This window comes from Notolepis coatsorum, assembly GCF_963971535.1.
Source record: "Notolepis coatsorum genome assembly, chromosome: 10".
Classification (NCBI taxonomy): Eukaryota; Metazoa; Chordata; class Actinopteri; order Aulopiformes; family Paralepididae; genus Notolepis; species Notolepis coatsorum.
In genome coordinates, this window is record NC_140174.1 from 82,765,112 (window position 1) to 82,788,672 (window position 23,561).

A 23,561-nucleotide genomic window follows, 5' to 3' on the forward strand; every position below is an offset into this window, starting at 1 on the left:
TTAACATCCCAACAGGCCACCTTGTTTATAGTTTGATTCAGTTTTAAATAGACAATAATAAAAAGCCACTGTGTAGTGTGGTAGACACAGCTCCCTGCCTCCCTGCCCCCTCCCCTCAGGTTTGGTGTGAACGATGGTCTGATTCAGGCAGAGCACCGTTTACACCTGTGAATGTGATTGCCATGAAATGGTTTGCATTCCATCCCTAGAGGCAATTAGTCTCACTGTCTCACAAAACAAACGGACGTAGTTGAAGACAGTAGTAGACACCGGCCTAACGAGCGGCTATTGTTATGATAATGCGAGGTAGCGCCGGCAGGCAGGTAAACACGACGCCGAGAGTCAAGTGCAGCACGTTCTTGAGTGCACGCGCATGCGAAGATGGTACCTCATAGTTTTAAGTGCTTGTGCTGCATTTACAACACAAGACAAAATGAGAGCAACATGTGGCACAATAATCAAATATCTTGTTTTCATGATTGTGGAAAGACAAAATCATAATTGAAATTGAAACTGAATTAATCGTCTGTGTGTTCATGTGTGTGTGTATGTGTATTCATGTTTATGTGTGCATGTGTGTGATTGTATATGTTTGCATTAGGGGTGTAACGGTACGTCACGGAACGGACGTCACGGAACGGTACATCCAGCCATACGACGAATACGTCTCATACGACACTATAGGTGAAACTAGGGTTGCACATTTTACAAATGTATGCTCAATATATTTACTTTACTTTACACTGGCTTACTTTGATTTTTAACGTTTGTTACGACGTTTGCTGGCATGATGTGGTGGAACTCAGTTTGCAGTGTAGAACGGAGAGATATACAGGATACAGGAGACGGCGTAGTGGTGAATAATAAGACTTTTACTTGAAACAGAAAACAAACACGACTGACAACAGCGGTAACAATTAAACAATGAACCAGCAAGTGACTGCTGGCCCACAACACCTAATATACAAACACTAATTAGATTTGATTTGATTTGATTAGGGATCCCCATTAGCTGGTGCGATAGCAACCAGCTAGTCTTCCTGGGGTCCACACACAAAAAAAACATACAAAAACAATCACTATTGCAAAAACAAAATTATTAAAAGTCAGTACACACAATGCATAATGAACCTACTGTAACAATTAAGATAGCTAAAATTACATTAGTGTAAAACAAAGGGTAATTACAAACAGGACACAGGTGTGGTAGACAGAAACAACAGAACACGGAGCACACTTGGAAAAACAATAACAATTGAACAAACTGAGACCAACAAGACTAAAACATATTTACAAAACACAGACAGGGGAACACAAGTCTAACAAAGTGGAGACAACAACGACAACACAGACAATAAACATAATAAACATAAATGGCAGTAAATAATATTAATCAGGTGAGTGAGCTGATGCCAGATCTGCCAGATCTGGATCAGCCCACCGGTTGGCAATGTTGTATTATGAAGGGGTGTATGGAAGGGGAGTTGAGACGGTCCGACACCTGGATCAGTCGAACCGGGAGAAGGGTTGCCGTCCGGTCCCGCAGGACCGGGGGAACCGTTACAACGTTGAATATTAAGCTTGTATTGCCAAATTTAGATGATGAATAAAACATTGAAGCTTGTAAAGGCATGATGACAAGCAGACAGAACAAATTAACAACCGCACACTCTGCACTGGGCTGGACTCTACACACACACCAACTTTCTCCCGTGGACTTTCCCTCACAGCTGAGACAAACACACTACATACTTTTCCCAGACTGATCATCTGAGCTCCTCTCCAGTCTAGCTGCTGTGGTGTTTAAATCCAAAATATTGATAAATCCTCTGCCATTGTTGTGTAACATGTCATCTCTTCTCTAGAGTCTTCTTTCTCTGCTTCATGTGAAGTTAAATCTACTCTAGAAGTGAAACGGAAACTTAAAAAGCTTACGCTGGTGAGGCCGGTAGGCAATTAATTTACTCAGTTGAACACAGAATAACACCGGTATCACTGACTACCGCAGCAAGCCTAGGTGGAACTAAGTATAACAACAACAAAAAGATTATATTTAATAATAATAATAATAATAATAATAATATAATAATAATAATTATAAATATATAATAATAATTATGAATATGTTTTTCCTGTTGTACCGAACTCGTACCGAACCGTGACCCCAAAACCGAGGTATGTACCGAACCGTGTGTACCATTACACACCTAGTTTGCATACATGCACGTGTTACGTAGGTAGATTGGTCATTATTATTGTATTTATGCACCTTATTATTATTATTATTATTATTATTATTATTATTATTATTATTATTATTATTATTATTATTATTATTATTATTATTATTATTATTGTATTTACATGTTAAACATCAGGTCAGGTTAGTATAGGTGAGTGATTTTGTATTTATAGATAGTATGGTGCTGTGTTTTTGTTAGTACAGTAACCCCCTTTTTCTGTTTCCCCTTCTCAGGTACCGGCCACGCCGGTCCCCAATGATGACTACAGCTGAGGGCAATTACTCATTAAGGGGTGGGTGGATAAAACCTGAGATCCCGCACCGACTCAGGGCCTTTTGCCACTATCGTTGAATTGTCTGTGTGAACTGTTGGTTCAGCCTTATGCCACTGTTGTAGGACTGTGTGAGCATGTCATATGTTTGCTAGCCATAATGTGTTGTGCTGGTTGTTTAACCAGTTTTCTTATCACGTGAGTTTTGATTGTCTCCTGTGACACTTGGGTTATTTGTCCTTGATTGGTTTTGTAGTTAGTGTTTAGTGTTGTCCCTTGCCTTACGTTATTTGCCCTATTGTCTACTCCTGTTTTGTTCTCCCTTCCCTTATGCCTATTTTTGTGATTATGTTTCCATTCCCCTTTTTATTTAATAAATACTATATACTTTGGAAAATGCTTTATTCTTTCCTCCTGCTGGGACTGAATGGGTTGGGGTTCACAACAACCCATTCAGGTACTGTTATATTTAAACAGGTACATCTGTAATATATCTATATTATAAGTAACAACATATGTGACAGCACGTGTATGCATAATATTATATATTATAGGGATGTTCGATATTGGATTTTTTACCGATACTGATATACCGATATTGTCCAACTCTTAATTTCCTATACCGATATCAACCGATATCAACCGATACCGATGTATGCAGGGTCCCCCCCCCCAAAAGCGGAATAATTTCAGGTAATTAACATTACATATCTCTTGTCATGGAATTAACACAACATTATGCATACTTTTGACAATAAATAAAATCTGAATTTATTCTTACTTGCTTGCCTGGGTAAATAAAGGTTAAATAAATGTAAAAAAAAAAACAATTGTAATTAAATGTATTTTTTTTTTTTTTTTAACCGATACCGATATTTTCCGATATCACATTTTAATGCCAATGTGTAGCTTTCTATGGAGTGGTGGAGTTTAGGTGCACTTTAGTTCTGTGTTGTAAATAAGTTAACACATTCCCTGCCACGCTTATATCCATCAATGTTTGATCACTGCCACCAGTCTAAGCCTATGGAGATGTTTACCTTCTTTGCAGGGCTATAACTTTTTAAATTGTATTGCTAAATTGACATTACTATGGCCCATTCAACATCGATTATCTATCGTTCAGGATGTAGGAACGTTTTACTTTTTCATTCATAGATTCATACGAAAATACCGTCTAGAACAGTGTTTCTCAACTGGTGGGTCGCGACCCAAAGTTGGGTCGCGGAGCCATTTTGATTGGGTCGCGGGCGTACTTGTAAAAAATTAAAAAAAAATTCAAAATAAAAAATAAACGTTTTTATTTTTTTTGTGAGGGGAGTTTATGATGCTGCGCTTTTATTTTGAAGGACATACGTTTCCCATGGGCAGCGTCGTTACGTCATCAGTTAGTGAGCGCTCGTAGATTCAAGCATTTGTGAACATGGCGAAACGCAAATACGACACCGACTTCATAAAATATGGGTTTTATTACATTGAGGACAAAAGAGGGGGACAAAAACCTCAGTGTGTTGTGTGCAGTGAAGTGCTAGCACATGAAAGCATGAAGCCATCAAAAATGAAACGCCATTTAGAAACAAAACACTCCGCTTATAAAGACAGACCTGTTGAGTACTTTCAAAGACGACTCCATTTGCTGAGGGCATCGCAAAAGTGCCTAACGTCTTCATGTTCAAAGCAAGAGCAGGCACTCCGTGCATCTTACCACGTTGCTCACCGTATTGCAAAGTGCAAGAAGCCCCACACCATTGCAGAAGACCTTATCTTACCTGCAGCCATTGACATGGTAAGAGAGGTGCTGGATCAATCTGCGGTGGATAAACTGAAGACAATACCACTGTCGAATGATACCATAAGTAGGCGGATTGAAGAAATGTCGGATGACATCAAACAACAGACCACAGCTCGCATCAAAGCAAGTGCGCACTATGCATTACAGATGGATGAATCCACAGATATCGCAAACCATGCGATTTTACTTGTTTATGTGAGGCATGTGTGGGAAATGGACTTACAGGAGCAATTTCTCTGCACTAGAGATCTTCCCACCACTACAACTGCAGAGGACATTTTTAGTACTGTGGACTTGTACTTGGGTTCGGTGGGCTTAAGCTGGGATATGTGTGTCGGAATCACAACGGATGGCGCTGCTGCCATGACCGGAAAACATTCAGGGGTGGTGAAGAGAATAATTGAAAAGGCACCAAATGCGACTTGGAACCATTGTTTTTTGCATCGAGAGGCTTTAGCAGCCAAGGATATGGTGCCAGTGCTTCATGAAACTTTGAAAGATGTTGTCAAAGTGGTTAACCACATTAAACGTAGCGCCAAGAACGCCCGGTGCTTTCAAAAGTTGTGCAAAGACCTGGGCAGTGAGCACATACAGGTGCTGTATCATGCAGAAGTTCGCTGGCTTTCGAGGGGAAAGGTACTCTCGCGCTTCTATGAACTTAGAATAGAAATCGCAGCCTTCCTTTCAGAGAACAACTCGCCTCTTGCTGACCTGTTTAGCAACGATGTGTGGCTCGCACAAGTTGCTTATCTCGCTGATGTGTTCGAAGAGTTAAACACATTAAATGTGTCTATGCAAGGCAATATGTTTGAACAATCTGATAAAATCGAGGCGTTCAAAAAGAAGATCGCATTGTGGGCAAATCATGTTTCGAAAAATAGGCTTGACATGTTTCCCAATATTTGTCATGAGGCACAACAACTGGACACTGCAGGCAAAAATGCTCTGAAGGAAACTGTCACTGCACATCTCACCAAACTGCAGGATCGGTTTAACGACTACTTTCCGGAGACACACAGGGATAACGACTGGGTACGCGATCCCTTCGGAATTGACATGGAAAGCGTCACGTTGCCAAGCAACGAAGAGAGTCAGCTGGTGGAGCTTTCATGTGATTGGACGCTGAAAAAGAAATTCACTGAGGTAAGCCTCCCCCAGTTCTGGTGCAGTGCTGTGCTGACTGAATATCCATCTCTTGCCACCCATGCAATCAAAATCCTCCTACCATTCAGCACTACCTATCTTTGTGAAAGTGGCTTCTCAGCTCTGGTCCAGCTGAAGACAAAGCAGAGGAACAGATTGGACATTGAGCATGACCTCAGAGTTGCTTTGTCTACCATCACCCCAGACTTTGAGACTCTTGTCAGGAGAAAACAACATCCCCAGTTATCCCATTAGTTCCCTGGGATGTTAAGCTAAGAAGCAAATATTATTTATTATTATAATAATTTTATTTCATTGGGGTTTTATTTATTAGTTCCCTCAAACTTAGGTCTGTTATGTTAAGCCAGTGATTCCCAACCTTTTTCAATCAGGCCCCACTTAGTTGTAAATATTTCCGAGCCCCACCTACCCTGGTCCCCAACATAGATGTAGGCTGGAATTAATGTTATAGGCTCAGACATGCCATTTCCTCTACTACTAACAAGACAAGATTTACATAACAAGACACAAAGACACAAGTATAGCTTATTTGAAAATGAAAAAAAGCTTGGCAAATGATCCTGTGCCACTGTGAAATAATTAGGCCTAATTAAAAATGTAGAACGTATAGGCCTGCAGTAGGATAATTCATTTTCATTCAAATAATAATTCGCCTAATAATGTGCCACCTTTTGTGGCAAAAGGTATTTAGGCTTCTGAATGTGCTCTGTATATAAAGAACAACACATGACAGTCAGTTCATTTTTGTTGACATTGGCGTTTATCAGTTTTAGTAAATTAATATTATTCTTTCTTTTCAAGACCCACATGCAGTACCTCGGCGCCCCACTAGGGGCCAGTACCCCCACACTTGAGAACCACTGTGTTAAATGGCTACTGTGTTAAGCTAAGAAATCTGCTTATAAGCATTATATTATTTATTATTATTTTATTTCATTGGGTTTTAGCCCTAGTTGCACTTTTGTTGCACTTTTTTGTGTTTATTTCATGTAGTACCCCCACACTTGGGAACCACTGTGTTAAATGGCTGCTGTGTTAAGCTAAGAAATCTGCTAATAAGCATTATATTATTTATTATTATTTTATTTCATTGGGTTTTAGCCCTAGTTGCACTTTTGTTGCACTTTTTTGTGTTTATTTCATGTTTTTAACAGTGCATGAAAGATTGTGTATTACTGCAAAAAAAAGTATTGAAATAAATCAGAGTGGTTAAAAAATTTGGGTCGCGACTTAATGACTAAGGAAAATGTTGGGTCCCCAGGCTAGACCAGTTGAGAACCACTGGTCTAGAATATAAAAGTTTTTATCGTAACAAACAACACAAGCGCAAAAGCGTGCTCACACTGATGAAAAAAGAACATGTGGACGTGGCTCTATTAAGCGAAACGCACATTTTAGAGGGAGACATAAATACGTTAGCGGATAACATATACCATAATATTAGTCACTCTTCTTTTGCTACGAGAACTAGAGGGGTAGCCATAGTCGTCAGACGCAAATTAAATATCGAATTGAAAGGGGTATGGTCGGATGCTGAGGGGCGCATAACTATAGCTAGGATTATACACAATAACAGGAAAATTGCATTGGCAGCGGTATATGCCCCGAATTTGTACGAAGTGGGTTTCTTCACTTCACTAACAGGAGAAATGTTAAACCATCCCGAGTACTCATATATAATAGGTGCGGATTTTAATGCCATTTGGAACCCAAGGATGGACAAAACTTACCTTTCCTTCTCCAGCGAACAAAAGAATTCATCTAAAGCATTAAAAGATTGGTCGAAATCAACAGGAGTAACTGATTTATGGCGTTCACTTAACCCCATGACCCGCAAGTACTCCTGTCGTTCGGCGAGACACAACACACTATCCAGAATTGATTACGTCTTTGCATCCCCGAGAATATTTGATAAATATGAAGTGGAAATGACACCCAATGCGCTATCAGATCACTGCTACTTAATCCTGAAAGCAACATTTGGTACACTATCTGCCCGGGCCCCAAGATGGCGTTTTAATTCGATGCTGCTTAACAACAAGGAATTCATTACACAAATTAAAGAAGCTCTCACAGTATTCCTACGGGATAATGCTAACTCGGTGCAAGATCCCAGAATATTATGGATGTCGGTAAAGAATATGATCAAGGATTTCTCGGATAGATTTACCTCCATATTGCGCAAAAATCAAAACACAAAACTGTCTGAAATGGAAACGCTTTACTCAACGCTTTTTAATTCTTTAAAATACAACAACTCTACTAGACTAGATAACCAAGTTAACATTCTAAAGACAGAGATCAAAGCAATGTACAGACAAAAATCGGAATTGCAAATACGCAGCACAAGACAACAGCAGTACTTCCAAGGTTCTAAACCTAGTCACCTATTAGCCATGCGACTAAGAATTAATGCAAAATTTGCAGATATAACTGCCATTAGGAAACAACAAGCTCTAGTAACAGAACCCAAAATAATAAACGATACATTCAAAGAATTCTACTCCGATTTATATAACTCAGAAACGACCTTTGATCAAGACAAATTAGACACATATCTTAATCAAATTACTCTCCCTAAACTTACGGAGGAAGACGCTAAACAGTTAGAAGTACCGATCACATTAGAAGAACTCAAGAAGGCCATATCCGGAATGAAAAACGGCAAAGCTCCGGGAATTGACGGTATCCCATCAGAAATGTACATTTCTTGCTGGGACATATTTGGACCCTTATTACTAAATATGATCTTATACTCAGTCAAAGAGGGAAGCTTCATTGAACACCAAAATACCGCACTCATTTCAGTTCTTCACAAAAAAGACAAAGACCCCACTGAGTGCGGTAGTTACCGTCCTTTAAGCCTCCTCGGAACCGATGTCAAACTGTACTCTAAGATATTAGCCATCAGATTGCAAAAGCATATGACGTCTTTAGTTCATCCGGACCAAACAGGCTTCATAAAAGGTCGCCTGATCAATGATAACATAAGGCGAATACTGCACGTACTAGATACAGACAAAGAGGACATCACACCTAAGGCGATACTATCCCTGGATGCTATGAAAGCATTTGACAGGTTGGAATGGTCGTTTCTATGGGCAGTATTGGAAAGGATGGGGTTAGGAAAAGGTTTCATTGATATGATTAAAGTACTATACAAGGACCCATCGGCCAGGATTACAACAGGCACATTCATCTCCGATATCTTTCCGGTATCACGCTCAGCCAGACAAGGTTGCCCTCTTAGTCCCGGACTATTCGATCTATCATTAGAACCTTTAGCACAATTTATAAGACAATCCCAACACATAGAACCAATAGTAATCAAGGGCACACATCATAAAATTAGTTTATATGCGGACGACGTAATATTGTTCATGCAAAACCCCAACAACACATTGCCGCTTATACTCAAGTTGATAGAGAACTTTGGTGATTTATCGGGATTTAAAATAAATTGGCCTAAGTCGGCTTTTCTTCCTCTTAACACCAGTGCAAAAAAAGAGACAACCCTCCCAGGTGCGATACCCATGGTCAAACATTTCAGATGCTTGGGTGTGGAAATATTTCCCACCATAAGACAAACGGTGAAGCACAATTACACAAAAATACAGAACAAAATCAAAGACGACCTGGACAGGTGGGCAAAACTTAAAAACTCAGTACAGGCAAGGGTATCAATAGTTAAGATGGATGTATTACCAAGAATCAATTTCTTCAGCTCAATGCTTCCGTTACCTCCTCCAGAGGGCTACTGGAAAAGATTACAAACCTCCACATACAAATTTATTTGGAATAACAAACCACCTCGCATAAAAAGATCCACCGCACAGAGAAATAAAGCAGACGGTGGCATGGCAGTCCCAGATTTTTTACAATATTTTAATGCCTTCACATTAAGACCATTGAAGAAGATATGGTTTGACCCCGAGGCTTTGGTATCTTGGAGAAAATTAGAAGAAAACATAGTAGCCCCACAGAGATTGAAAGACATAGCATACACTAAACTTTCAATCAAGCATTGTGAGCGAGAATTTGGCCCAATAATTACCCATGCAATCAGGACATGGCGGGAAACACAAAGGAAATTTCCTAACCCTCAAGTATGGCATAATCACACTCCCATATTCAATAACAATGCTCTCTTAATGGGAAAACGACCTATAAGATTCCCTATATGGGAAGAGAGAGGCATACACTCATTAGGGGATATTTTTAATAACAAGGGCCTCTGTAGTTATGTCGAAATATGCATAAAGTTTAACCTCACCGAGTCCACATGGCTTTTTTACATACAGTTACGACTTTGTATGAGATCTCACGGTGTTCCATTACTCATACCAATTGAACACCACAGATACCACAAATTTTTCTATGAAAGAGATACATTGGGAGGTTTTGTATCAGGTTTTTATTATCAATTACTAACGTCCTCGTATGAAACCCTTCAACTAGACAATGTCTGGAGGAGGGATATACCAGACCTGGAAAATGACTTTGATTGGCAAGGAGCCTGGGCAAATGTCCGACTTACATCAAGGAACCCGGATCATCAACAAATCAATCTGAACTATATTCACAGGACATACTTGACTCCTATAAGGCTGTGCAAAATGGGGCTTATACAAGACTCCAAATGCTCCCAATGTACAAATGGGGACGAAGGAACATTTATGCACATGTATTGGGACTGCCCACCAGTTAAGGCATTCTGGAAAGATGTGTCCCAACAATTATCAATACTCGTATTTTGGAATATACCTGTACACCCCGCGGTATTGCTATTGAATGATGTTTTTGAGTTTGCAGTGAATCCACAACTAAAAAGATTGGTTTTATCGGGTATCACAGTAGCTAAAAAACTGATCGCATCACGTTGGTTTCAACCGGAAAAAATGTGCCGGAAAGTGTGGTTTCTTACATATCTCGATGTGATATATCAAGAAATATCTACAGCAAGAATTCTGGGGCTCAATGAATCCAAAATGTCAATGTGGTTAGAAGTGGTGGAGAGAATAAAAGCTAGCCTATAATGGTAGTGTCTGGTTAGGAGTGAGGGATAATGGAGGTACTATCCAAGAGGGGGTCCGGGAGGGGGGGGTTTGAGCTGGAGCATATGTGTGTAGGGTTTTAGAAAATAGGTATTAGGGGTATATTATATACTAACATTTATATAATTGTAACTTCGCTGGATATACACTGTATACGGTTAAAATGTTATTATTGACTATTTTTGTTTTATCCTGTTTCTGTACTTGCATATATTTTAACCACCTTTACTGAAAGTTTCATTATACATTGTGTGTTGAGTACTGACTTTTAATAAGTTTTGTTTTGCAATAATAAAAAAAATTAAAAAAAAGAAAAAAAAAAGTTTTTATCGTTTTCTGCAGTAATTCCTAGAACGTGAGATATAGGCATAAACGCATATATAGATGATCAAATGCCGTTTGTTGGCGATACACGCTATATAAAAAATGTCAACTGTACATGATCCTAAACGTTATGACTGATCATGCGCGGATGAACGGGGGGGGGGGGGGGGGGGCGTTTATAATTCCGTGATCGTCAGTAAATGCTTTATGTAGTATGGGTGATATATTGATCAGAGCAGTTTGCATGGATAATAATAAACAAACGTGCTGAAAATGAGTTTTTGTGAATGTTGATTAGTGGTAGTTGATCTATGATTATAATTATGTTTTCATTTCGGATGTATGGAGGTGCTTTATGCTGTGCGTTTTTGTGAATGGAGATGTATTTTTTTATTCACGTGTGATCCGCGGCCTTAGCGAGGAGTGGGCTGTAATTGGTCGAGATACGTCACGTGGTGTCAGTGAAAGTTGTAAACAGGAAGTTGTGGGGAATTTGACAGTCAGAGAAGGGAACGAGAGGCAACTGGTGAGTGGATGTGAGAGTAAGCGATGATGATAGTAGTGTTGTGGTGGTTATTGACTGAATGTGTGTTTTGTTTCAAGGTTTGTAACCTGTTGGAGAAAAATGTAAAAGGCTTTCGACAACTGAGTGGCATCCTGTCTGTTACAAAGGATCAGATTAAACCGAATATATATATTTATTGATTGATATATATTGCATAGTATTTGTATATCGTTTGATATCCCTTGTATATTCCTTGTACATATACACGGAATATCCCTTTAGCCTATTACAGACCATAATATTTCATTCTCCTATTGGACAGCGGTCCACAGGCGCCGGGGCCGTGCCTCCAGAGTCAGGTTCAAAGCCACAGTCAAGACATGTCTGTACATGCCCGGCCTTGCCCAGGGATACGAGACAGAAATGAGGTTGGCACTAGATTGTTCGCCGTGCATATAAATATGGCGCAGGTGAATACAGAAGTAGAGTTACCCAATAAGTTGAAGCCTCACCCACGATACTCCGTGCGGTGAAGTATGGCCTGTTTGGCCCCAAATAGAGCATTGAGACCGCGTGCGAATTAATAACTGAATTGTCAGAGTTTGGCGCTATACCGTCGAGTGCGACATATTTCTATTAAGTCAGTAATAGTCTATTTGTGTATAGTGTATCGTGCGGCTAAAGTTCTACAGTGACCAGCATCACCAACGCTTCCTCGTATCAGCTAGAGTGCTTATCCAGGCTGGGCTGCTTTCATGGCGCTTTCACCCGAGGAGACCTAGACGAGAACCGTGTGGACATGTACACTGGATTAATCTACCCGACGACTACATAGCCCTTTGCGGCTGGATTATATTTGTTTTGGTCCTGTGATTTATGGAGCGGAGAATCGCCGACGCCTACACGTGTGGGATTTACCCTGTGAGGAGCCAAGTCGAGTCCGCGCCTCAGAGAGCCTGAGGCCGGCTAGCTTTCTTCACTGTGGAGCTACAGTCTACGGAGAACAGCTGTATTCGTCTGTGGATCAAGAGACTATTGCACCGTCTCCTGTACTTGGAGTCTCCTTAGTCATCGTTGACCAGACTCTCTACTACCGACAGATCCTCTACCCCTGCTGGCTTACAACCGGGGGGACCCTTCCAGTATCTCCCGCTATATATTACTAGTGTACCATAGATATAATTCCCTAAGATTCAGGTTGTATAATTACCTCCTGCGTAACCAGAGAATGGACATTCATTATTGATTTGCCTACGCACATTCCTTTGCCTTATAAGCGCATCCAAAGTAAAATACAGAGAAGTATATTATGTACCTTTTGCTGCAATAAATACTTGATTACACCTTTGTGTGGAACCGATTCATTATGGGAAGTGTTCATCATATTTATATATCATGTACTGTATGGCCAGTAATTAAAGTACATAAAGCGGTAGTGGTTTAATGATACCATACTTATCAATACAGTCAGGGAATTGTACCCCTCAGTTACACTGTCCATCCCTTCACCCCAGCTGTGGGCGTATAGCAGCACAGCCAATATCGGCCGATAATATCGGTAGGCCGATAATATCGGACATCCTTGTGTATATGTGTGTTTTTGTGTGTGTTTCTGTGTGTACTTACAACATGGTTGAGCCAGCAGTCCTTGAATACAGGTCTGATCTTCTTGTGGACCACCATCTCCTGCAGGTCTTCCAGTGAAGCATGCTGACCTATCTCTTCCTCAAAGGGGAGCATGTACTCATCCACTGGCCCTGGGAACACACACACACACACACACACACACACACACACACACACACACACACACACACACACACACACACACACACACACACACACACACACACACACACACACACACACACACACACACACACACACACACACACACACACACACACACACACACACACACACACACACACACACACACACACACACACACACACACACACACACACACACACACACACACAATACACTGTATTGACATGCCCATGTAGTTTATAGAGCTAAACCTATATTTTATAGTATAGCTATGGGTCTAATAACGCCGTCGAGTCTCAGTGACTTGCTTCTGGTCAACGTGCAAAAAACATATTCTTTTTTCATCCATACATTTCCATTTTATACCGTTTTGAATATGAATATAGTTTGGGTGCTTCTGAGTCATTCCAGTGAAAAGACGCGAAAACTGCGTTTTTGTGTAATTCAATAAACACGTTGTCATTTTTCGCCTGATTATCGGATCTTCCTGAAATCAATGCTAGATCATAATTATTATCCTTCCTCGTGCACGCATGCAATGTTGTTGAGACTGGCGCGCCGCTGCAGATATAAACAGGAATTCTTAGACAAGTATAAGTTAGAGGAGCTTGAAAATAACGTGAACTAGTATTTTTTGTAATTCTTTATTTATCTTTTGCTGTAGTGGATAGGATTTTTGATATTGATAGATAACTTATTACATATTAATGATTAATGATGTAAGGAAGGGGCAGGACCAGATAAGCTTTGCTTCATTCTGTCTCTTCTCTAACAAAACCATTGTCTTGAGCTATGCTGATTATTGCTTCCATGTCTAGGAAGATATACAGGGGCGGAGCTTCCTACAGGCGATATAGGTGGTTGTCTAAAAAAAATATATATATATATATTATTATTATTATTATTATTATTATTATTATTATTATAATTTTTTATTTTTTTTTGCTCTGGGCAGTTTTGGCGCCCCCTCTATATCTGCAACCATTATTTTTTACAGAAAATGAGCCAAAAATCTAAAACGGTCGGTCGGTCTGAGCCTCAGCTTTAGGTGTTCACAGTCAGAACATGCTAGAGCGCTGTGCATTGATGGGTATCAGTCAAGTGTTTATAGAATTGAGTGTTGAGGAAAGAAAGACTAATGTTAGAGAACTATGAAGAGGCAAAAGCCATCCGGCCATCCAGTATAAAAAGAGAAGAAAAGAGAAGAAAAGAGAAGAAAAGAAGAAGACGAGAAACGTGCCAAGATTTTTGTACAAATTTTGTACAACTTCCAAGACCTGCCACACCAAGAGCTGATGAAGCAAGCAGAGGCACTTGTACACACCTTAAAGGGGAACTCCACTTTTTTTGGAAATTAGCTTATTTAACATCTTCCCTGGAGTTAGACAAGAAGATGCATACCTTCTTTGTCTCTGTGCGTGCATTTTAGCTTTGGGAATAGACGCTCCGTTAGCATAGCTTAGCTTCATCACTGGAAGTGAGGCAGGACAGTAGCCTTACAGTGCCTTACAGTGTATTGCAAGGTCTGACATTGACCAAACTTGATATGCATGACCTTGGTGGGCTCTAGGTCAACTCCTGAAAAGGGGGTCAATGTCAGACTTTGCAATCAAAAGTTAGGGGGCTAATAACCCTTGCCATAATTTCAGTGCGCCCCCTAACTTTTGATTGCAAGGTCTGACATTGACCCCCTTTTCAGGAGTTGACCTAGAGCCCACCAAGGTCATGCATATCAAGTTTGGTCAATGTCAGACCTTGCAATACACTGTACCTTGGCGCACTCCGTCTCCACTCTGCACAGGAGTTCCTGTGCCTGCTCCACCTGGTCAGAGAGCAGGCTGATGTCGTCCGCGTAGTCAAGGTCTGTTAGGACTATGGCGGGGTGTCGTCTCGATCTCCTTGGGGTTATTGTGAGACCAAGTGCAACTAGGGCTAAAACACCAATGAAATAAAATAATAATAATAATAATAAATAATTATGCTTCTTAGCAGACTTCTTAGCTTAACATAACAGACCTACAGTAAGTTTGGGGGAACTAATGGGATAACTGGGGTTGCAACAAAAGTGCAACTAGGGCTAAAAACACAATGAAATGAAATAATAATAATAATAAATAATATATCCTTCTTAGCAGACTTCTTAGCTTAACATCCCAGGGAACTAATGGGATAACTGGGGATGTTGTTTGCTCCTGACAAGAGTCTCAAAGTCTGGGGTGATGGTAGACAAAGCAACTCTGAGGTCATGCTCAATGTCCAATCTGTTCCTCTGCTTTGTCTTCAGTTGGACCAGAGCTGAGGAGGCCACTTTCACAAAGATAGGTAGTGCAAAAAAAAAATTATAAAAGGTGAACCTCGCCTACGGCGCCAAATGTGCTAGGTCCGCCCCTGAAGATATATATATATATATATATATATATATATATATATATATATATAATATATATATATATATATATATATATATATATATATATATATATATTAATTTTTTGTTATTACAAATTTGTGTGTTTGTTTTATGGTTGAAATGTTCGAGATAAATAAAGATCAAATCAAATCAAATCCCACCCCTAATTTGACTGAATGCATGGAAGTGACCATGTGTGTATGCGTGTGCCTCTCACCATCAGCAGCCTTGCATCGTGACACTAGCTCCCACAATACCAGTCCCATGGCGTACATGTCTATTCTGAGGAAAGCATCTCGCTGGAAGTTGATAGCACCTTCTAGCACTTCTGGGGCCATGTAGCGCCGTGTTCCTACCTGTAAAACACACACACACACACGCATGCGCACGCACACGCACACACACACACACACACACACACACACACACACACACACACACACACACGGGCCCTCTGTATTCTATTATTTAAAAAAAATATTATTGTCAACATAGGTTTATTTCTATAGCACATTTAAAATCAACCGAAGTTGTACCAAAGTGCTTTACAATATAAAAACAGAAATACTCAAATAAATGCAAAATACAGTATACACACAAAGTCATAAAAACTACACTACATTAAAACTAGGGATGTCCGATATTATCGGCCTACCGATATTATCGGCCGATATTGGCATTAAAATGTGATATCGGAAATTACATTTATTTAACCTTTATTTACCGAGGCAAGCAAGTAAGAACAAATTCTGATTTTATTTATTGTCAAAAGTATGCATAATGTTGTGTTAATTCCACGACAAGAGATATGTAATGTTAATTACCTGAAATTATAAAAAGAATTGGGGGGGAAACCCTGCATATATCGGTATCGGTTGATATCAGTATCGGAAATTAAGAGTTGGACAATATTGGTATATCGGTATCGGTAAGAAAGGCAATATCGACATACATTAGACATACCAGTTGAACACCACAGATACCACAAATTCTTCTATGAAAGAGATACATTGAGAGGTTTTGTATCAGGTTTTTATTATCAATTACTAACGTCCTCGTATGAAACCCTCCAACTAGACTCTGTCTGGAGGAGGGATATACCAGACCTGGAAAGTGACTTTGATTGGCAAGAAGCATGGGCAAATGTCCGTCTTACATCAAGGAACCCGGACCATCAACAAATCAATCTTAACTATATTCACAGGACATACTTGACTCCTGTAAGACTGAACAGAATGGGCCTTAAACAAGACTCAAAATGCTCCCAATGTACAAATGGAGACGAAGGGACATTTATGCACATGTATTGGGACTGCCCACCAGTTAAGGCATTCTGGAAAGATGTGACCCATCAATTATCAAAACTCGTAACTTGGAATATACCAGTACACCCCTCTGTATTACTATTGAATGATGTTTTTGAGTTTGCAGTAAATCCACAGCTAAAGAGATTGGTTTTATCGGGTATCACAGTAGCTAAAAAACTGATCGCATCACGCTGGTTTCAACCGGAAAAAATGTGCAGGAAGGTTTGGTCTCTTACATATCTCGATGTGATTTATCAAGAAATATCTACAGCAAGAATTCTGGGTCTCAACGAATCCAAAATGTCAATGTGGTTAGAAGTGGTGGAGAGAATAAAAGCTAGCTTATAATGGTAGTGTCTGGTTAGAGTGAGGGATAATGGAGGTACTATCCAAGGAGGGGTCCGGGAGGGGGGGGGGTTCGAGCTGGAGCATATGTGTGTAGGGTTTTAGAAAATAGGTATTAGGGGTATATCCTGTATAAGGCATTTGTATAATTGGTAATTTCGTTGGATATACACTATACGTTAAAATATTATTATAGACTTTTTTTTTGTTTTCTGTTCTGTACTTGCATGTCATTTTAGCCACCTTGTCTGTTAGTTTCATTATGATTATGTGTTGAGTACTGACTTTTAATAATTTTTGTTTTGCAATAATAAAAAAAAAAAAAAAAAAAAAAAAAAGACAATATCGAACATCCCTAATTAAAACCAATCACGACATGACCAGGGATGTGTGGCTTACCAAGCCTCAGAACGCCAATACAAACAGGTGAGTCTTCAGCTGTGTTTTGAAACTCTCTAGGGTCTGGGCAGACCTAATTGACAGTGGAAGACTGTTCCATAGTTTAGGGGCAGCCACCGCAAAAGCTCGTGGCTATATAACATAGGCTATAAAAAGACCAAAACGAACAATGCATTTCTTCTACTCTCAATACGTGTGTTACAATTAATTCTGGATTGTATCTTTTAGCACTGGGTCTATCTTCTTGTACTGTTAAATGTGCTGCACACACACACACACACACACACCCACCCACCAAAAAAAAAAAAAAAGGCAACCATGCTTACACAACATTACAAACACAAGAGTTCCAACACTACTGGGTCTCTCTCTCTCTCACCTGTCCATGCGTGTCCCCGGGGGGCTTGCCCGGCTCAAAGCAGATCGCCAGGCCAAAGTCCCCGATAACAGATGTTAAGTCCGTGCGCAGCATCACATTCTTACTCTTCATGTCCCTGAAGGCAGAAAGAAAGAAAGTCAGAGACTGAGAGCAAAGTGGTGTTTTGTTGACTTCCAAACCAGAGGTGCTTAGTGGTCCTGGAACCAGACTCCCAATAGGCTCAACGCAGCCGTGTCACTGCTACATGCAACCTCTGCCAACAATATCACAGATGACACAATTGTGTACACTTCCTGTAACTGAGGGGTACAATTCCCTGACTGTATTAATAAGTATGGTATCATTAAACCACTACTGTCTTATGTACATTACTACTGGCCATACAGTACACAGGTATATGATATGAACACCTCCACAATGACACGGTTCCACAACAATATTGGTTAGAATAATATTTATTAGCAGCAATAATAGTATATTACATTACTTTACTTAGAGTCGCGCTTGTAAGGCGAAGAATGTGCGTGAATAAGTCAAGAGCGTAAGTCCATTAGAATAGTACGCAGGAGATAATAAATACCACCTGTATCAATAGGAATTATATCTATGGTACACTAGTAGGGCAGCGGGAGATACTAGTAGGGTCCCTCCGGTTGTAGGCCAGCAGGGGGAGGAAATGTTCGAATGCAAAGTCTGGATCACCGGGGAATCAATAAGCTCCAGCTACGGGAGACGGTACATTACTCCCTTGATCGGCAGACGAAAGCAGCAGCTATAATCCAAGTATGCGTGCAGCATAGGTGAAAGCCAGCCAGCCTCTCCCAGAGACGGGCTCGAGTGATGTTCCTCACGGGTAAATCCCACACAGTAGTGGGTGTAGACGATTCTCCTCCGCTCCAACAGCCACAGGACCAAAGCAATAATCCAGCTGGAAAGGGCTCTGCATTCACCGGTGTAGATTCTCCGGTGCGCGGTACTTCACATTAACTAGGTCGAACTTGACGTTAGTTCACTAAGCTCTGACACTTTTTACTGTCCTATTCGCACGCGGTTATAAGTGCTCTATTTAGATGCAAGGTTGCTCACTTCACTTGGTCGTTGACTCGTGATGAAGGCTTTAACGTTTGAGGGTAACGCGTTTCTAGGTTAACTTGACTTTAGGCTAAGTGCTGCTGTATCCACCTGCGACGTATTTATACGTACGGTGAATAATCTAGTACCAGCCTTATTCCTGTCTCGTATTCTTGCGCAGAACCGGGCATGTCCAGGCAAGCCTTGGCGGTGACTTTGAACTAGACCTTGGGGGTATGGCAGTGGCGCCTAGTGGATCGCTATCCAATAGGAGAACGAAATATTATGGTCTGTACTAGGTAAAAGGGATATTCCGTGTATATGTACAAAGAATACACAAGGGATATCAGACGATATACAAATACTATACAATATATATCAAGTAATAAATATATATATTCGGTTTAATCTGATCCTTCGTAACACTTCCAGTACAAATCTGTACAGTCATCAACAACGTACAATCCAGTCTAACTGCTATACAGCATGCTTTCATGAATCTTAGGTTACTGCTGAATGAGGTTCACGATCTGCTGACGTCTTCCACAAATTTTAGGCCATTTACATCATTTAGGCCAAATGTAAATGACGTCTCGGCATCTTTAAGAATGTCTGCCATTTGTTTTTGACAACATTCTACACAAAGCAGCTTTAATAAGCTGCACTATGTAAAAATCGGCACTTTGTGGCCATGGGAAATGACGACTGACTCCTTCACTGTCAGCAGGGAACCGGGGAATTGAGCAATGCTGCCACATGATGAGCATCAAAGCTGTGTGTGTGATTTCTTTTCATAGCCGCAGTTTGCGAAGACACTCTCTGATTGGCTAGCCCGCGTACAGCGAAGACCCTCTCTGATTGGTTTAGCTCCGAAGGGCTCTTCCGCCCTTGCCCTTTCGAAGTGGGTTATGCTTAGAGTTTATCTTTAGAGCAGGGCGATGGACCACCAGCCCTGATTCCAAACTCTAAGCATAACCCACTTCGAAAGAGGGCCAAAGCATAACCACTTCGAAGCAGAAAATATATATGTACAAGGCGGACATTTCTATCCCAGAGCCCTTCGGAGCTAAACCAATCAGAGAGGGTCTTCGCTGTACGCGGGCTAGCCAATCAGAGAGCGTCTTCGCAAACTGCGGCTACGAAAAAAGATCACACTACCGGTGTGGGTCAAGCAGGAAGCACTTGTTAGGCCGACCAGGATGACTGTGTAACCCAGGTTTCAGATTCATAACTATTTACTAGTTATAGGAACATAAATAGTTAATGCCATTGAATAAGAACATAAATAGTTAATGCTATTGTGTAAGAACATAAATAGTTAATGTTATTGGGTTATATATTCATATGAGGTTAGCAATGTTTTGACCAAATCCTTTGAATTGCCTCATTGCCCCTTTAAGTTACCTCATGACGCGAGTTAGGTGTCACAACAGTTCACGCCTTGCCTTACGGCAGGTGAGCCTTGCTATATGGGAGATGAGATTAGAAACTGGCGGAAAACGACGCAGCTGCTGAATGCTGCTGGATACTGAAATGAACTAGCACCACGAAATAGTTATCAAACAGTCATAAAAGATTCCCCCAGTTACAAAACCGAAGAGGTTGTTGCAGTTAAAGAGCATACCACTTCCGGAAGCGGTTTTTGCCAGGTTTTCGAGCACCCTGTTCCACCCCTGGGAAGAGTTCCCAGGAGTCCCGACCGACCACCACTCATCACGTGTGCCCACGCGGGACGAGGCAGTGTGCCGGACCGACACAAGATGGCGAGCCAACCCACTGAACCTCAGATCTAGTTCAGGGCTATACCCGGAGCCTGATCTGTTACCCCTGTTGCCTCAACACCCTGTTGCCTCAACAGCCTGGTAGGATTGTGAATTACCTTCCTCATTCCCAGTGAGGAAGTGGATCAGGAATTAACGAACTAATTGAACTTGAGTCACAAGAACTTCCAAGGACCATCATATCCTTTTCTATGATACGAACTGATTGAACGAGAGCACAAGGCTTTTGACCCCGTTTCACCTTTTGTATATTGTATATATGGGTACTGATATTTCTCCTGTAAGAAGGGAGAGTTAAAGGGTCAATGCACCCAGTAAGATACTTGAACTACTGATATTTCTCCTGTAAGAAGGGAGAGTTAAAGGGTAAATGCACCCAATATGATACTTGAACCACTGATATTTCTCCTGTAGGAAGGGAGAGCTAAAGGGTAAATGCACCCAATAAGATACTTGAACCACTGATGTTCTCCTGTAAAGAGGACAAGTTAAAGGGTCAATGCACCCAGTAAGATATTTGAATCTCACTGATAACATATTGATTATAGTTGAATCGCTGATGATTCTCCTGTAAAGAAAGATGGTTTAAAGGGTCATTTCACCTAATAAGGTATTTGCATTCCTATAACCTTGAATATTTCTATTGGTACTTTGTTCGTATTACACCTGCAAAGGAAGAGTTTAAAGGGTCATTTCACCCAATAAGGTACTTGCATTCCCTGCACACTTAAAGGTTTAAATTAATATGTTTAAACACTTACCTACTGAAATGATAAACTGATATAGAGTTTACTGAATGATAAACTGTTATAGAGTTTACTGATCTGCAATTGCAGAAGAAAGATAACGAGTTACTCACGAAAAAGGGATACATCTAATGTCCAAACTTAAACCTAGCTTTTAGCTAGTGACAACCTCAGAGACGTCTGAACCGAACCTAATGTGTTGATCCAATCAACCTAGGACTTGATATCGAATTAACCTTCCTGAAAGAGGGAGTGGTTAAGAAAAGAACCAAAAAGGGATACTTCACTACTTTACGTTGTATGTATTGTAATTGTCTAGCTAGCGCTGTCGAGAATAAAATACCGGTCATTGTTATAACCTTGTCTCTGGCCTGCCATTCCTTTAACTGTGTATATTACTCCTCTCCTCATTCGAATCTAGAACTGGTCCGTGGCGAACAGCTGTTACTGTTAGTGACACAAGTGCTACAACTGCCTAGTGCAGCCTCCACTCTCTCAGCCAGGTACAGTAGACCGCTGGCTAGACTGGTGGCGGCTGTTCATCAAGCAGGGTATGATTATCTGAGGATGACGAGCCACCGTCCTCATGAGATAAATCTTCCTCTCAGCAGACGCTGGCTGAGGGACTCTGACTTATGGATGCACCGATCCGATATTGATATCGGATATCGGCCCCAATATGATATATAGTTGGATCGGGTATAAAAAATATATAATTGATCAGATTTTTTAAATAAACATAATAATATAATATAATAATAAATAAAATAATAAATAACAATTCAGTACATTTATATCTGTGTTAATTTAGGTTTAATTAAGTTAGGAAAGTAATGTTTTAAGTCAAGCCTGATGTTGCCTTGCACAAGAGAATGATCCCACACAGTGAGGCATACAGTTTATTAATTGAACAATGGGTATCGGATCGGTACTCGGTATCGGCCGATACCCAAAGCCCAGGTATCGTTATCGGGACTGAAAAAGTTGGATCGGTGCATCCCTACTCTGACTCTCACCACAGACGAAGTGCAGGACTCCTCCTCTGCATTACGAGTGTAGAGCAACAGCATGGTGCCACACAGGGCTGTATCTGTTGTAACACACTGTTCTGGGATTACCCATATTTCGCAGCTTTGAAGTGAAGCACTAATGATATATAACGGTAATTCTACTGGGTTTCGTGCATCTCTCTTGTTTCTCTTGTTCAACCATGTGATTTAGATAGCTGAAGAAGTGGTATTTTTCCATAAAAGCTTTACACAGTGCGGGTTTAACCATTAGATGCAGCCTGCATTCGGAAAAGAGAAAGACCAATCTAGATATTTCAAGATTCCGTACTTCCGCGCAACGCCAGTCAGCCTCCCGATTCGAGTTTTAATGGATCACAAACAGTTCCAAAGATATTTAATGTTTTGCAAAAACATGTCTAGTGTCGCGTGGGCGCAACACGCGGCTTCAGAGGGTCAACGTATGGACAGACCTGTGTGCAATAGCTGGTTTGGGGCCTTCTCCTTTGCACCTGGGGATGTCTTCGTGTAAATAGGCCAGGCCACAGGCCAGGGTCTCCGCTATATGGCACAAGTCAATCCAGCTTATTACGTTCCCCTTCAAATGGTCCGACAGGGAGCCCTGGAGACATACATGAGACGGGCGCAGGGGGACGGGGGACAACAGAAGAGCAGGGGGACATAGTGGGAGGGTGCCGACAAAGAAGGGGGAGAGAATTGTGAGAGGGAGAGAGGGGGAAAAAGAAAAAGAGGAAGGGAGAGAACATTCATTATAGGTTGTTTCAATGTTTCAAAACCATTACATAATATGTACAGCAGTGTGACAGTGTGAAACATCTAGTAGGTCTGAATGAAACATCTAGTCGTAAGGTCTACCTTTTGGTCTTCCTTTGGTTGTCGAGCTGTTTCCCAGAGCCTCCTTAGCTAAGGAATACCTTTAAAAAGGGTGGTCTGAAGCACTTGTAGTTGTCCCTTAGAGATGTGCTCCGC

The 23,561-nt window shown here is 40.8% G+C and overlaps 1 protein-coding gene across 1 annotated transcript in view; it reads right to left on the bottom strand.

Moving 5' to 3' along the window:
• Positions 1 to 23,561, bottom strand: part of LOC311236223 (activin receptor type-2B-like) — a 199,888-nt gene that overhangs the window by 16,328 nt on the left and 159,999 nt on the right. The window contains exons 7-10 of the mRNA XM_084323871.1: positions 23,045 to 23,193; positions 17,967 to 18,081; positions 15,754 to 15,892; positions 12,980 to 13,110 (exon numbers count right to left, since the gene is read on the bottom strand). Coding sequence (XP_084179997.1) covers positions 12,980 to 13,110; positions 15,754 to 15,892; positions 17,967 to 18,081; positions 23,045 to 23,193 — 534 coding nt within the window. The remainder of the gene's footprint in view (positions 1 to 12,979; positions 13,111 to 15,753; positions 15,893 to 17,966; positions 18,082 to 23,044; positions 23,194 to 23,561) is intronic.